Genomic DNA, 12,578 nt, shown 5'->3' with positions numbered 1-12,578 from the left:
AACGCCCCAGCAGAGCCCAGGGCCTGGGGAAAGGTGGCGAAGCTTGGGCCTGTGCTGTCCTCTGTCTTGTTCACTGATGGTCTGAAATGACAGGGCCCACCCCCAGCCCCAGGAGGAGCCCCCGGGGAGGGAGCCGAGGGGTCGTGGGATCTCCAGGCCCAGCCCCCCAGCAGCGGGCTTTCCCGGCAGTGCTGTGGGCCAGGCCCTGGCCCGTACCTGCTCCCCTTTCCTGAGAACCATGCCCAGTGCTAACTCAGCCAGCCGGCGGGGACTCTGTGGGGTTAAGTAAGGACTGTGGGCCAAGGGAAGGTCATTTCAGACCAAGCTCAGACCTCAGAAGCTAGGAGGAGCCCCAGGCTGTGTGGAGCACGTGAGGTCAGGAACGGGATGGAGATAATGTGGTAGGGAAGAAGCCCACATCCAGCCCCTTGGTGCTGTCTGGACTCAGGATGGCCTGGTTCAGGCCTTCTCTCTGCAGGTGCCATCTCTCCCCTGCAGGTGCCATCTCTGCATCTAAACCCCAGAGGCCAGGTCCCCCTCTGGCAGATAAACGTCCCCTAGTCCCAAGACCAAGAGGAAGAAGGAGCTTCCACCTGGAAATCCTTCCCCAGCCCAGGCCTAGGCAGGGCTGCTCTTTAAAGGCTGGGATGGAAACCCAGGGACCTTCTGGAAAGAACGCTGGTGTTCACACAAGGAGCCTAGTGTCTACGTGGTGTGGCTTGTTGGAGTAAAAATAATTACAGGCTATCACCTCAAACGGTCACTGCTCCCTCTGTCTCTCGTACGTGCACACCACTCGCTCGTGCACGTGCGCACGTTCACATGCACACTCAGGCATGCACACGCAGGACCGACAGTCTTACATTCCAGGACAGTGTTTGGATGGACCGCTTGCACACGTAGCCAGGGTGGGCCCTCGACCGTGACATGCCAAAGGAGGCGGCCCCGCTCTCGAGAAGTGTCACACATTCCCAGCAGGCGCAGGACTGACCCCACGCGCCTTACCGCGTCCAGCTTCACCATGGTCTCCAGCTTCCGGACAGGCACCTCTGGCTCCATGTTCACCACGACCTCCCCTGGGGGGTGAGAGGAGGGACCGCCATCGCACAGCACACGGCGACCCCGAGGGAGCCTGCCTGGACAGAGAGATGGACAGACAGGCAGACGGACAGAAAGGAGCAGGAGTAACAGTGAGAGTCGGAAGTGGCTGGAAGGACCAGAGGCCTAAAGCTGATTCTGGAACTTTCTGAGGCAAGAGGGAGGGACAGAGCAGTTGGGCATACGGAGAGGCAGAAAGGGAGCCAGAGAGAAGGCTGAGCTGCAGTGAAACAGGGGAGGTTGGGCTGGGAGGGAGGCTGGAAGGGAGGCTTGGGTCTCCTCCAAGAGCCGGTGGAGGAAGCCACCTGCCCCCGGGGCCCTCTAAGGGTGTGTCTGGCTCCAGCCCTTTCTGGCTCTAGAGCGAGGGGCGGCCAAAGGTAGCCTTGGCCCCCAGGTTGGGGCCTCCCCTGGCCTCCCCCACACCCACTTGGGGATGCCCCCTGCGGAGCCAGCTGGCGGCTTGGCTTCGAGGCCAGGACTGCGGGCAGGAGCCCCTCCCGTGGGCCGATGCAGCCGGGCCCGGGCTTCGGGGTGTGGCCGTACCCGTGGTGTTCCAGTTGGGCGCCGAGCGGTCTGGGGGCCTGTAGATGAAGCGCCTCAGAGAGCTGACGGCGTGGGAACCCACCAGGGTGTAGCGGCCGAAGGCCCGGCAGTCCACCACTCGGATGTTCAGGGGCGGGTGCAGCAGCTCGTTCTCCGGGAGGTCCTGGGGGATGTGGGCCGAGGGCAGCCCGGGCTCAAGGGGGGCCCCGAGGAGCCGGGCCACCCCCAGCCACACCAGCCGCACCCCGCCCCGCCCGGCACCCACCACTTCAAACCACTTGACGAGGGTGTTGAAGTTGGGGTTCTTCTTGTAATTGTGGATCAGGGACGACTGCACCCCCTTCCCCGCACACTCGATGTCTACCCGCGGCCGGTCCACCTGGGCCAGGTTGACCCGCTTCAGGTCCCGCAGGCCCCAGAAGAGCACCTGGGCCGGGAGGAGAGGAGAGCCCCCTCAGCGGGGCCGTTTGAGGGTGGGCTGGGCCCCCTGAGAAGGAACTGGGCCGTGGGTGGGCAGCAAGACTGGAGGGGCAGGGCCCCGAGAGCTGATGAGAGGCAGGTGTCCCTAAGGCGCTTCGGGGCGAGGGTGGGTGTGGGGGCGAGGACAGGAGGGCTGGGGAAGGTCCCGGAACGAGGCAGTGTAACTCAGTGCAGGCTGGGCAGCCACTGGATGGGGGGGGGGGGGGGGGAGGAGCCTGGCTCTGTGCTGGCTCTGGGTGTGACCTTGGACAAGTCACTTTCCCTGCTAGGCCCTCAGTCTCCCGGGTGCCAACCGCGTAATGTGTGCACAAGAGCCCTGCTGGAAAGAGAGTGAAGGGGGCAAGGAAGCCAGAACACGGCAGGGCCTGTCCAGGGCAGGGACAGGAGGACCCCAACGGAGCCCTCACTCACCTCGATTCGGTATTTGCTGAGCACGGGCCGGATGCCGACGGGCACAGGCATGATGGGACCTCGGTCCATGTCCCCCGGGCCGTTGATGGGTGGCAGGTCTGCCTTCCCCGCAGGCCCAATCTGGGGAATGGGAGTCACAGTATCACACTCTCCTTCCCCGTGAGTTCTCTGACAGGTGAAATGGCCGATGCCCCGGGCCCCTGATGCCCCGGGCCACCACCAGCTTCGGTCAAGCCGGCCTCGCGGCGGGACGGGGAGGATAGCCACCCCCGGCCCTGGCCCCCCTCCCCGTGGCCCCACCTGCAGCAGCTCGAAGGCAGCCAGCAGGTCCCCAGCAGTGGCGTTGCCGCGGTAGATCTGGTAGTACTCGAGCTGGGGTGGGAAGCGGGGTGGACAGTACGCCTCGTCCGCCATCTTCACCAGGGGCTTGGCGAAGGTCCGGCCCATGAAGTCGGCTTTGCCCTGACGGGACAAATGACCGAGGTGGCCTCCCAGGTCCCAAGTTGACCGCGCACGTTCGCGCCTGGGATCCCGGTCAGTCCTCGCTGTAGCCCCGGCAGCTGAGGGGCGGGTGCGACCACCCCATTTTACAGATGGGGACGCCAGGCCTTAGGGCCCACCGCAGACTCGGCCAAGGCCACGCTGGCAGCGAATGGCAGACTCGGGACTGGCAGTGAGATCGTCCTACGTCTAGTTCAGGGCTCTCGGGGTATCCCAGCAGCTGGAGCGGTGGCTCCCCAGCTCTGCAGGGGTCGCCTCAATCCTTGCTTGCCCACTCCAGAGCTCCCACGGAGAGCCGTGGGGCCGTTGCTGACTGCAGTAGGTGTGGGCAGGGGGCTGAGGGGCCCAGGGACGTGGGCAGGCTGGCGGTAGCAGGCCTTGCTGGCAGATGTCCTGGTGATTCTGGGCCTGAGCTGGGCCGGTCTGTGGCAGGAGGTAGGGACACACTGGCCCAGCTCCTCCCTGAGATCCCGGTGGCCCACGGCATCGGGAAGGGGTTGGCCGGCAGTGACAGGGCAGGAGACACGTGGCTGCTGACCCGCCCCCACCCCAGCTTCCTGGCAGGCACCCTGGCGCTGGGTGCAGACAGCCGGAGGTGGCTGTCGAGGTAGGTGCAACACAGGGACGAAGGCATAGGTCCCTGGTTCCGGAGCCCACCCGTACCATGGTGTCCTGGTCGTAGATTTCGATGACGATGATGGGGGGGTCATCCCGCAACTCATGGGCTTCGCCATATAGCTCCAGGTTGTCGAACACCAGCATCTGGTCCCAGGTGGGGCACAGGGTCTCATTCAGCACCTGTGGCACCGGGCAGCGGGACGGTGGGTAATGCGTGGGGGGGGGGGGGTGCGGGCAGATACATGAGCAGGAGTCACCCCCAGTCGCCGCAGCTTCCAGGGACTCCAGGGAAAGCGGTGTCATGTTGGTCCCAGGGCCCCTCCCAACCCCCATGTCTTTCCTTTCCTCTGTGGTGGATGCAACCACAATTAAAGCCTTTACCAGTGTGGTGGGGGCCTGCAGACATCTGCGAGGCTGTCCTCCAGGGATCTGGGGTGCTGGCTGATCTGTTCTTCCAGGTCCCACACACTCACAGGCTCCCCAGTACTCCAGAGCAGAGCCACTCCCTCCTGCCCCGGGCCCTCACCTCCGTGCACTGACTCTGGTTGATGAAGAAGACGCGGGCGAAGGGGTCCGAGAGGCCGCTGCTGTCGGCAGCGAAGAGGCTGCGAGCCTGGTACATGTGGGCCCGGAGCTGGAACGCCTGCTTCTCTGTGGGGTAGAGCAGGCTGAGGCTCCCGGAGCCCGGGGCTGGGAACCAGGGGCGGCCCAGGCCCAGGGGCCGTCACTCACTGGTGTAGACCAGGCTGATGGGCGGGAAGGCGTGCAGGCCCAGGCCCTGGGCTGCCTTGACCTCCTCGAAGCCGCAGGGCAGGCCGCACAGGAAGTCCTTGCGCTGCTTGCTCAGGCCCAGCCACAGGTAGAGCTCCAGCTTGGCCTGCACCGTCCAGCCCACGGAGCCGAAGCCCCGCTTGCCCGGCAGCTGGGGGTGGGTGTGGGGTCAGCTGCCCGGCCCCGTGGGGTGAGGGAGGGGCGGGGGGCCTGGCAGAGGCCTTGGTCAGAGCTGCCCCTGCCCCTCCACAGCCGTCCCACGGGACGGGGGGGGGGGCGGGGAAGGGGGGCTGGGGTGGGAAGAGTGCAGGGGCGGGGCGCGGGCCAGGCGCTGCCCCCTCCCCCTCCTGCTGTTCTCTCCAGCTCTTCTCTGAGCACCTGCTACTTGAGGGCTCAGGCCTGCCAGCCCCAGGGCTGGGGGCCCACTCCCTCCAAGGGGAGGCTGATCCCTTGAAGGAAGCCAGATGCAAACCCTGGCCCCTAGCCCCGCCCCTGCCCCCCCCCCCCAAGCCTCGCTCCCCTTCTGGCACCTTGAGGAAGAGCGTCTTGACCTTGGCACAGTCCTTGCCCAGTTCCTCCTCAACGATAGAGAAGAGCAGGTCCTTGGAGGGCACCCTGGCGTAGGCGGTGCGCTTGTTGTTGTTCATCATCCAGATGAAGACGTCGGGGATGCTGTGCTGAGGCTGGGGTCAGGGGCGACGGGGGCCGCTAAGGGAGGGGTCCTGCCACGGGGCCTGACTGACCCTCAGCATCTCTGCCGCAGAGGGCCAGGCCTGGGTCTGCAGAGCAGAGGGGACCCGGATGCCGGGTCCTCCTTCCCCTCCCACGGGTGGAGTGGAGAGAACACACGACAGGACGAAGGGCTTGTTCACCACCCCGTCCCCTGAGGGCTGTCAGAGAAGGAGGGGCCTCCTCGGTGGTCCTGCCCAGCCCCTTCCTGTGCAGCAACCCCTTCTCCGCTCTAGTCACTCCGGTTTAGGGGACGGGCACCCCCTCTCCGCGCGCTGACGGGGGCCACACCTCGTCTGCCAGGAAGCGCAGTTTCTGCAGGAAATTCTGGCACAGCCTCAGCTTGTCCCGCACCGTGTGCCGCTTCACCTGTGCCCGCAAGGTCTTGGCCTGCTGCCCCATACTCTCCTGTGTGTGTGTGGAGGGTGCTATGACTGGGGCTCAGGCCATGCTGCACGGTGGAGGGGGCTGGCCCCGGTGGCCGTGACCTCGGAGGCAGATGTCCCCCCACCACCTCCGGCGCCCTCCCCCCAGCCCCGGTGTGTCCTCACCAGCTCCCGCATGCAGGACTTGAGGCGCTCCCTGTCCAGCCTGGTGCGGGACGAGTGGCCCTGGTCCTTGTCAGCGAGGGAGAGGAAGCGGCTGGGGACAAGGGGGGCAGGGCTCAGTGGAGCCCACGGGCCAGCAGGAGGCCTGCAGATACCTCCTTCCTTGCCCAGCTCCCCCCCTTCCAGCCCCTCGCTCCCCACCCTCCCGTCTCACTAGCAGCCACAGCTGAGCTCCTCCAGGACACCCCGCAGGCGACGCTCCGGATAGGACTTCTCTGTCTTTATCATCTCCTGCACGTCGTTCAGGCCTTCTTCCTGTGGCCCCGGAGTGAGGGTGTATGCTGAGCCCCAGCCCCCCAACCTCAGCCTCCCCAGACGTCTCCCCCCATGCATCAGGGGACCGCGGGGCTAGCGACCTGGGACCTCTCACTAGCGCCATGCTCCCCCGCCCCCTTCCCCAGGGTCCTGCCACTTTACGGAAACCACCAATTCCCCAGGTTCTGTTTCTTCCAGAAGGAAGAAGCCTCCTCTGGGCTGTGGGGCTGTGGTCCCGGTGGACTTGCTGGGACTGGGAAGAAGTCAGGGCTAGATGGGGGGTGGGAGGGCAGTGCGGGCCACAGACAGAGGGAGTGGCCAACGGCCCCCAGGGGACACCAGGACCGGATGGGCCAGGACTCCCGGACTCCACTCCAGGTAGCCCTTGGGCCCTCCGCCCACTCCCGGGACATGGGAGCAGGGACAGGAACAGAGGTCCTGCTGGGGCTATTCCTGCAATCCCCACCCCCTGTCCCCTACCCTCCCCATGGCAAGCTGCTGGGCAGGCTGCCTTGTGTGTTGCAGGGGAGGCTCCCAAGCTGGGCAAGCTCCTCCGAAGCACCCCGCGCCCCCAGCCTGGCCCTGACCAGCTTGTCCGCGATGTGGTCCATGATGTTGGCGTTGTAGAGGCGGCGACGCTGGTCGGGCCACCAGCTCTTGATGTAGATGCAGGGCTTGCGCTCCAGGTAGGGCAGATGGAAGTAGTTCCTGGGTGGGAGGAGGTGGGGGGTTGAGGACTGGGGCCCCCGGAGGTGGGAGGGCCAGGCCATGAGAGTCGGGAGGCGGCAGGCAGGGCCTCTCAGGACCTTCCATGCACTTGGCTCACCTGTCGGTGATCTGGGGCCGCATGGGCGGAGTCGAGGACACCGAGGCCAGGTCCCCACCCTCACCGGCATCTTCATCACTGGAGTTCTGGATCAGATCTACTTCTTCCTCATCCCCAGGCTCCTTCCGGGGCCTAGGCCGCTGGGGCCGCGACAGGCCATCAACTTCATTCCCATAGTTGCCTGGAGGCAGAAAGCGGCGGGTGAGGGCCTAGAGTCCTTTCCCCCCAGGCTCCTGCCAGCTGATCCACTGCTTCAGGTTTGTGGGAGCGAAGAGGTGAATCAGGGAGTGGGGAGGGTGCCACGAGTCTACCTGCTGGGACACGATAGAACGCTAGCCAGGGGAAGGCGCCCACGTCCTCCGCCCCTTGCGAAGATCTTGCTAGCGGCCCTGCTGACCGCTGAGCTCGAGGTCCAGCTTCGGGCATGGCTGTATTCCTACTCTGTCCCCTCTCCCTTCTGCAGGGAAGACTTCCTTCCTCATGTCCGGAACACAGCTCAGCCCTGCAGGTGGTACCCCTGTGGGCGGGTGTGTGCCCCCTCGTAGGTACACTGGGTACTATGTGGGTGCTTCGGGACGTGCAAAGGGAAGCGGTCAAAGTTTCCCTCCCCTGCCCCCGCCTGTGGTTCAGGGCCTGGCGGTCACTACCCAGCAGCTCCCAGGCCTGAAGACCCCTCTGTGAGCCCAGCACTCACCTATGGTCACCTCAAACGTGATTGGCTTGTCTCCATTTTTCCGGTCGATCATTGAGGCCTCTAGGAAGGCTCCGAATAGAAAGAATTCTTCCATTTTCCCCGTGCAGCTCTGTGGGGAAGGTGGTTCAAACCATCCCCAAACCTCAGCAAGGATGTTGGGCCCGGTGCCAGGCTTCTCCCTACTCCTTTACAGACGGGCCTTGTGGGCTGATGGTGGGGGACATCCCACCCCATTGTGCCGAGGCCCAAATTCTTTTGCCCTCCGGCCTGGACGTCCCTGGACAAGGACCACCATGGCCAGGAACAGGGCAGAGATGAGGCTCCGTTTGGGGACCTCCAGGCCGAGTCAGGCACAAGCAGTAGGAAGGAACAGAGGCCCCCAGCAGGGCGCGGGCTCCTGCTTCCCTGGGAAGGAGGCCTCGTCATGGGGTCTTGCCCTCTGAGGCAGACAGGACGGCCACAGGCAGAGCCCAGGCCCAGGCTGCCACGGCGGGAAGCGGGCTGAGCTGGGGGCTCTGGAGGACAGCCCAGCGCCCCCCCTCCCCCCCGCGCCCGGGACCTCACCTCCGAGACAGGCGTGGCCTGCTCCACCTGCACCTCCGTGGAGCTGGTCAGCTCAGGATTGGAGGTGTCCAGGATCTCCACCGCCAGGCCCAGCATGAGGCGGGCGCGGAACGACACGCCCTCCCCCAGGCCCTCATTCAGGTCCTGGTGCTCGTCCAGCAGCGTGTAGTTGCGTGTAGAGCCGTACATGTTCACCCAGGCCGGGCCCAGCGTGGGCAGGAAGCCTGTGGGCCACGGGGAGAGGGACAAGGGGCTCACCCGGGGTGGTGGGACCTCTTGTGGGGGCTCCGGCCTGCACCTCCTGGTTGCAGAGCTGAGGACCCCGTGCCTTGCTCGGTGAAATGTCTGAGGCCAGAGACAGCCTGCGGGCCGGCGAGCGGCTAACAGGAGGCTGCAGGGAGAGCTCGCGTCTGCTGTGCGTGGGCAGGCTTGGGGCGGCCTTCCCCCTGGCCAGGAGCACCTCCCTGGGTCACGCTCCCTGCTTCCTGGCATCTGGAGCAGGGCTGCCCACAGTCTACTTGAAAGACGGATGCCAGCTCGTCTCAAACTCCTCAGCGTGGCCTTTTGGCCCTTTGCTGCCTGTGTAGATAGGCACCTCACCGGGCATCCCACCCGCTTCCGCTGACCTCCCCCTTCCTCTCTGAAGATCCCCCCTCTGTCCGGGGAGGCCGGCCCAACGCCTCGTCCCTACTAACTTCTCCCGTTTGTTGGAATTTGTGGTCTCCTGTGTGACACAGGGTCCAGTTCTGCTGCGTGTGCTTTGTTGGTTTGGTTTTTGTTCTGCCTGGTTTAAAACAAATTATACCCTTTTGTAGCAACGTGGATGGAACTGGAGAGCGTTACGCTAAGGGAGATAAGTCACACAGAGAGAGACAGATACCATATGTTTTCACTCTTATGTGGATCCTGAGAAACTTAACAGAAGACCATGGGGGAGGAGAAGGGAAAAAAAAAAGTTAGAGAGGGAGGGAGCCAAAGCATAAGAGACTCTTAAAAACTGAGAATACACTGAGGGTTGATGGGGAGTGGCGGGGTGGGTGATGGGCATCGAGGAGGGCACCTGTTGGGATGAGCACTGGGTGTTGCATGGAAACCAATTTGACAATAAATTTCATATTAAAAAAAAACAAATTATACCATTTAAAAAAATCAAGATATACTTTACAGGATATAAAATTCACCATTTTAAAATGTGATCCTTTACATAATAGAAAGTTCGCCGTTCTAAAATGTGCATTTTGGAGGTTTTTAGTATATTCACCGTGTTGTACAACCATCACCTAATTCCAGAACACTTGCACCCCTTCCCCCAAGAAACCCTGTACCTATTCGCAGTTAGTCCCACTTCCCCTCCCCCACAACCACTAACCTACTTCCTGGTTTTACGGATTTGCCTATTCTGGACATTTCGTATACACGAAATCATATAATATGGGGCCTTTTGTGCCTTTGGCCTTAGGTTTTGAGCATTTGGTAGCACATCCGCCTCTCTAGTCCCCAGTGAACACCATGAGGACAGGAATGGATACTTCTCTTGCTCTATATCCTTGGTACCCAGTGCCTGGGTCCTAGAAGGGGTCAGTCCCTACGAGTCTGTAGATAGGGACTATGGCAGCAGTCCACACATACATATATGTAACCTATATGTATACACACATAATTATTTTCATCTTACAGATGGGAAAACAGGTTCAAAGATCACACAGCTACTGTCAGGGCTGGGGTTCAAACCCAAGCAGCCTGGCTCAGGCAGGCTCTGTCAGCTCTGTGCAGACCTGAGCCATGACTTTCCTTTGAGGCAGGGGTTGCTGACCAAGCCCTCACGATGCCCAGGCCCTTCAGGCTGAGGTGTGAGATGGTGGAGGTGTGGAGGTGTGAGGGGGGAGGTCTTACTCCCTCCTTCCGCTCAGTCCCCTCCCCCCTAGCCCAGTCTCTTGCTGCTGACCTTTGTCTCCATCATTAGAAATCTTGCGCAGGTCAATGAAGTGGGTGCCGATGGCCACGTCGTTGACCTTGTCGGAATCTCGGATCTGCACCTTCATGCGCTTGCAGAGTGGGGGGAACAGGTCCGTAAAGACGACCTGCTCATTCCACAGTGGCTCGTAGCTGCTTTTCTGTACTGATGTCTTGCCCTGGTGGGAGGGAGCGAAGGTTAGGGTTTGTGTGTGTGTGTGTGTGTGTGTGTGTGCATGTACACATATGTGTGGTGTGTGTATATGACATGCATGCATATATGTATATGTATGTGTGGTGTGTGTATGTGTGCAAGTGTATGTGTCTATGTGGTGTGTGTATGTGTGCACATGTATATGTGTATATGCATGTGGGGTGTGTGTGGGTACATGTTTGTGTATGTATGCATATGTATATGTGTATGTATGTATGTGGGGTATGTGTGTATGCCTGTGTGTGAGTGTGGTGTGTGTATGCATGTGTACATGTGGGGTGTATGTATGTGTATGTGGTATGTATATGCACGTGTATATTGTGGTGTCTGTATATGTGCATGTATATTATATAATGGTGTGTGTATGTGCACACATGTATGTATGTGTGCATTCATGTGTGTGGGGTATGTATACATGTGTACATGTGGGGTGTGTGTGATATGTATGTATGTGTGTATGCATGTGTGTATGTGTGGGCTGTGTGGATGCATATGTGTATGTGCATTATGTATGCATGCATATGTGTACGTGTAGGATGTGTGTATGTGTGGAGTGTGTGTATGCATCTGTGTATGTGTGATGTGCGCATATTTGTGTGTATGTGTATGTGTGGCATGTGTGTATGTATATGTGGTATGTGTATATGCGTGGGTATGCATGTGTATGCGTCGTGTGTATGCATGCCCATGTGTATTGTATGTATGTATATGGGCTATGTATATATGCATGTGGTATGTGTGTATGCATGTGTACACCTGGGGTGTGTGTGTGTGTATATCATATGTGTATATGTGTGCATATATGTGTACGTGTGTATGCATGGTGTCTGTATATGTGCAGTGTGTATGTAAACATATGTATGTGTATGTGTGTATTCATGTGTGTAGGTGGGTCTGTGTATGCATGTGTACATGTGAGGTGTGTGTATGTGATATGTGTATATGTGTGTATGTGTGATGTGTGTATTTGTGTGTATTTGTATGTGGGATTATGTATGTACACATGGTATGTATATATGCATGTGTGTGCATGTGTGTATGTGTGTGTGGGATGTGCATATACACGTGTATGCGTGTGTATGTGTGGCATGTGTGTATCCATATGTGGTATGTGTACATGTGTGTATGCATGTGTGTATGTGGGATTGTGTATGTATATATGGTATGTCTACATGTGTGTGCACGCATGTGTGTATGTGTGTATGTGGTACATATATGCATGTGTGCATGTGTGTATGTGTATGTGTGGGATATGTGTATGTATATGTGGTATGTGTATATGCGTGTGTATGCATGCGTGTGTGGGATGTGTGTATGTGTATGGGGCATGTGGTATGTATGTATGCATGTGTACATCTGAGGTGTGTGTATGTGTATGTGTGTGTATGGATGGTGTTTGTATGTATGCATGTCTATGTGTATATATGCTGTGTGTGCACACATGTATGTATGTGTATGTGTGTATTCATGTGTGGGGTATACGTGTATGCATGTGGGGGGATGTGTGTATGTATATGTGGCATGTGTATATGCATGTGTATGCATGTGTGTATGTGTATGTGTGGCATGTGTGTATGTGTGTGTGTACTTATATCCGGCAGGCGCTCTCCCCCATTCCAGCCTCTCAGACTCTCCTCCCTTTCAATGCTCCTGCCTTAGCTCTTGGTGTCTAGAACACAGAGGCAGGGAGGACCCCCAACCTGGCCTTGGCCCCAGCCCCTCTCAGCTGGAGCTCCCTTCACCTCTCACTCTCTTCCAATGCACCAGGGGATCGAAGGTGTCACCCGGCTTCTGATTTTGCCCACATCCTCCTCCAGACCCCTCCCCCAATCATCCCGCACCTCTAACGCTTCTCACCCCAAACCCAGCTTCCTGTATCCTGCACCTCAGTACCTTCTGGCCGGCAAAGAAGACTTGCACGTAGGGGTCAACCAGGTCCTTGTTCTCCCCGATGAACGCTTTCTTCACATTGGCCATGAGGCTGGTGTTCATACGGGGCAGCCCTTCTGCTCGGTAAATCTTCACGTAGAACCGGGCCCACTGGCGTTCGGGGGGCACCCCCTCGGGGAGCAGCAAGTTCCTGCCAGTATATACAGCTAAGGCTGTGGTGGCCCGGCCTGGGCACCCCGGTCTTGCCCTGGCGTCGGCAGACCTTTGGGGCCTGGAACAATCTCCGTGAACTCCTGGCCCCCCGGCCCCCCTCCCCCATGACCCACCGCCTCAGTCCTTCCTCTCCTGGGAGGAGAGTCTGCGGACGCCGACACCAGCCCTGCCCTCGGTCTTTCTTGGAGGAGCTGGGCTGTCTGGGGGTGG

At 60.0% G+C, this 12,578-nt stretch overlaps 1 protein-coding gene across 1 annotated transcript in view; it reads right to left on the bottom strand.

Moving 5' to 3' along the window:
- OTOF (otoferlin) overlaps positions 1-12,578 on the bottom strand; it is a 93,573-nt gene that overhangs the window by 13,447 nt on the left and 67,548 nt on the right. Inside the window, exons 13-30 of the mRNA XM_030311478.1 lie at positions 12,159-12,345; positions 10,044-10,230; positions 8,099-8,322; positions 7,535-7,643; positions 6,841-7,021; positions 6,602-6,722; positions 5,914-6,014; positions 5,703-5,793; positions 5,443-5,559; positions 4,953-5,105; positions 4,384-4,573; positions 4,178-4,302; positions 3,697-3,831; positions 2,833-2,994; positions 2,533-2,652; positions 1,907-2,068; positions 1,642-1,804; positions 1,006-1,076 (exon numbers count right to left, since the gene is read on the bottom strand). Of these exons, the coding sequence (XP_030167338.1) occupies positions 1,006-1,076; positions 1,642-1,804; positions 1,907-2,068; positions 2,533-2,652; positions 2,833-2,994; positions 3,697-3,831; positions 4,178-4,302; positions 4,384-4,573; positions 4,953-5,105; positions 5,443-5,559; positions 5,703-5,793; positions 5,914-6,014; positions 6,602-6,722; positions 6,841-7,021; positions 7,535-7,643; positions 8,099-8,322; positions 10,044-10,230; positions 12,159-12,345 (2,599 nt within the window). The remainder of the gene's footprint in view (positions 1-1,005; positions 1,077-1,641; positions 1,805-1,906; positions 2,069-2,532; positions 2,653-2,832; positions 2,995-3,696; positions 3,832-4,177; positions 4,303-4,383; positions 4,574-4,952; positions 5,106-5,442; positions 5,560-5,702; positions 5,794-5,913; positions 6,015-6,601; positions 6,723-6,840; positions 7,022-7,534; positions 7,644-8,098; positions 8,323-10,043; positions 10,231-12,158; positions 12,346-12,578) is intronic.

The sequence above is a fragment of the Lynx canadensis genome, chromosome A3 (genome assembly GCF_007474595.2).
Source record: "Lynx canadensis isolate LIC74 chromosome A3, mLynCan4.pri.v2, whole genome shotgun sequence".
Classification (NCBI taxonomy): domain Eukaryota; kingdom Metazoa; phylum Chordata; class Mammalia; order Carnivora; family Felidae; genus Lynx; species Lynx canadensis.
The sequence above is the reverse complement of the archived record's forward strand: the minus strand, read 5'-3'. Positions and strand labels throughout refer to the sequence as shown.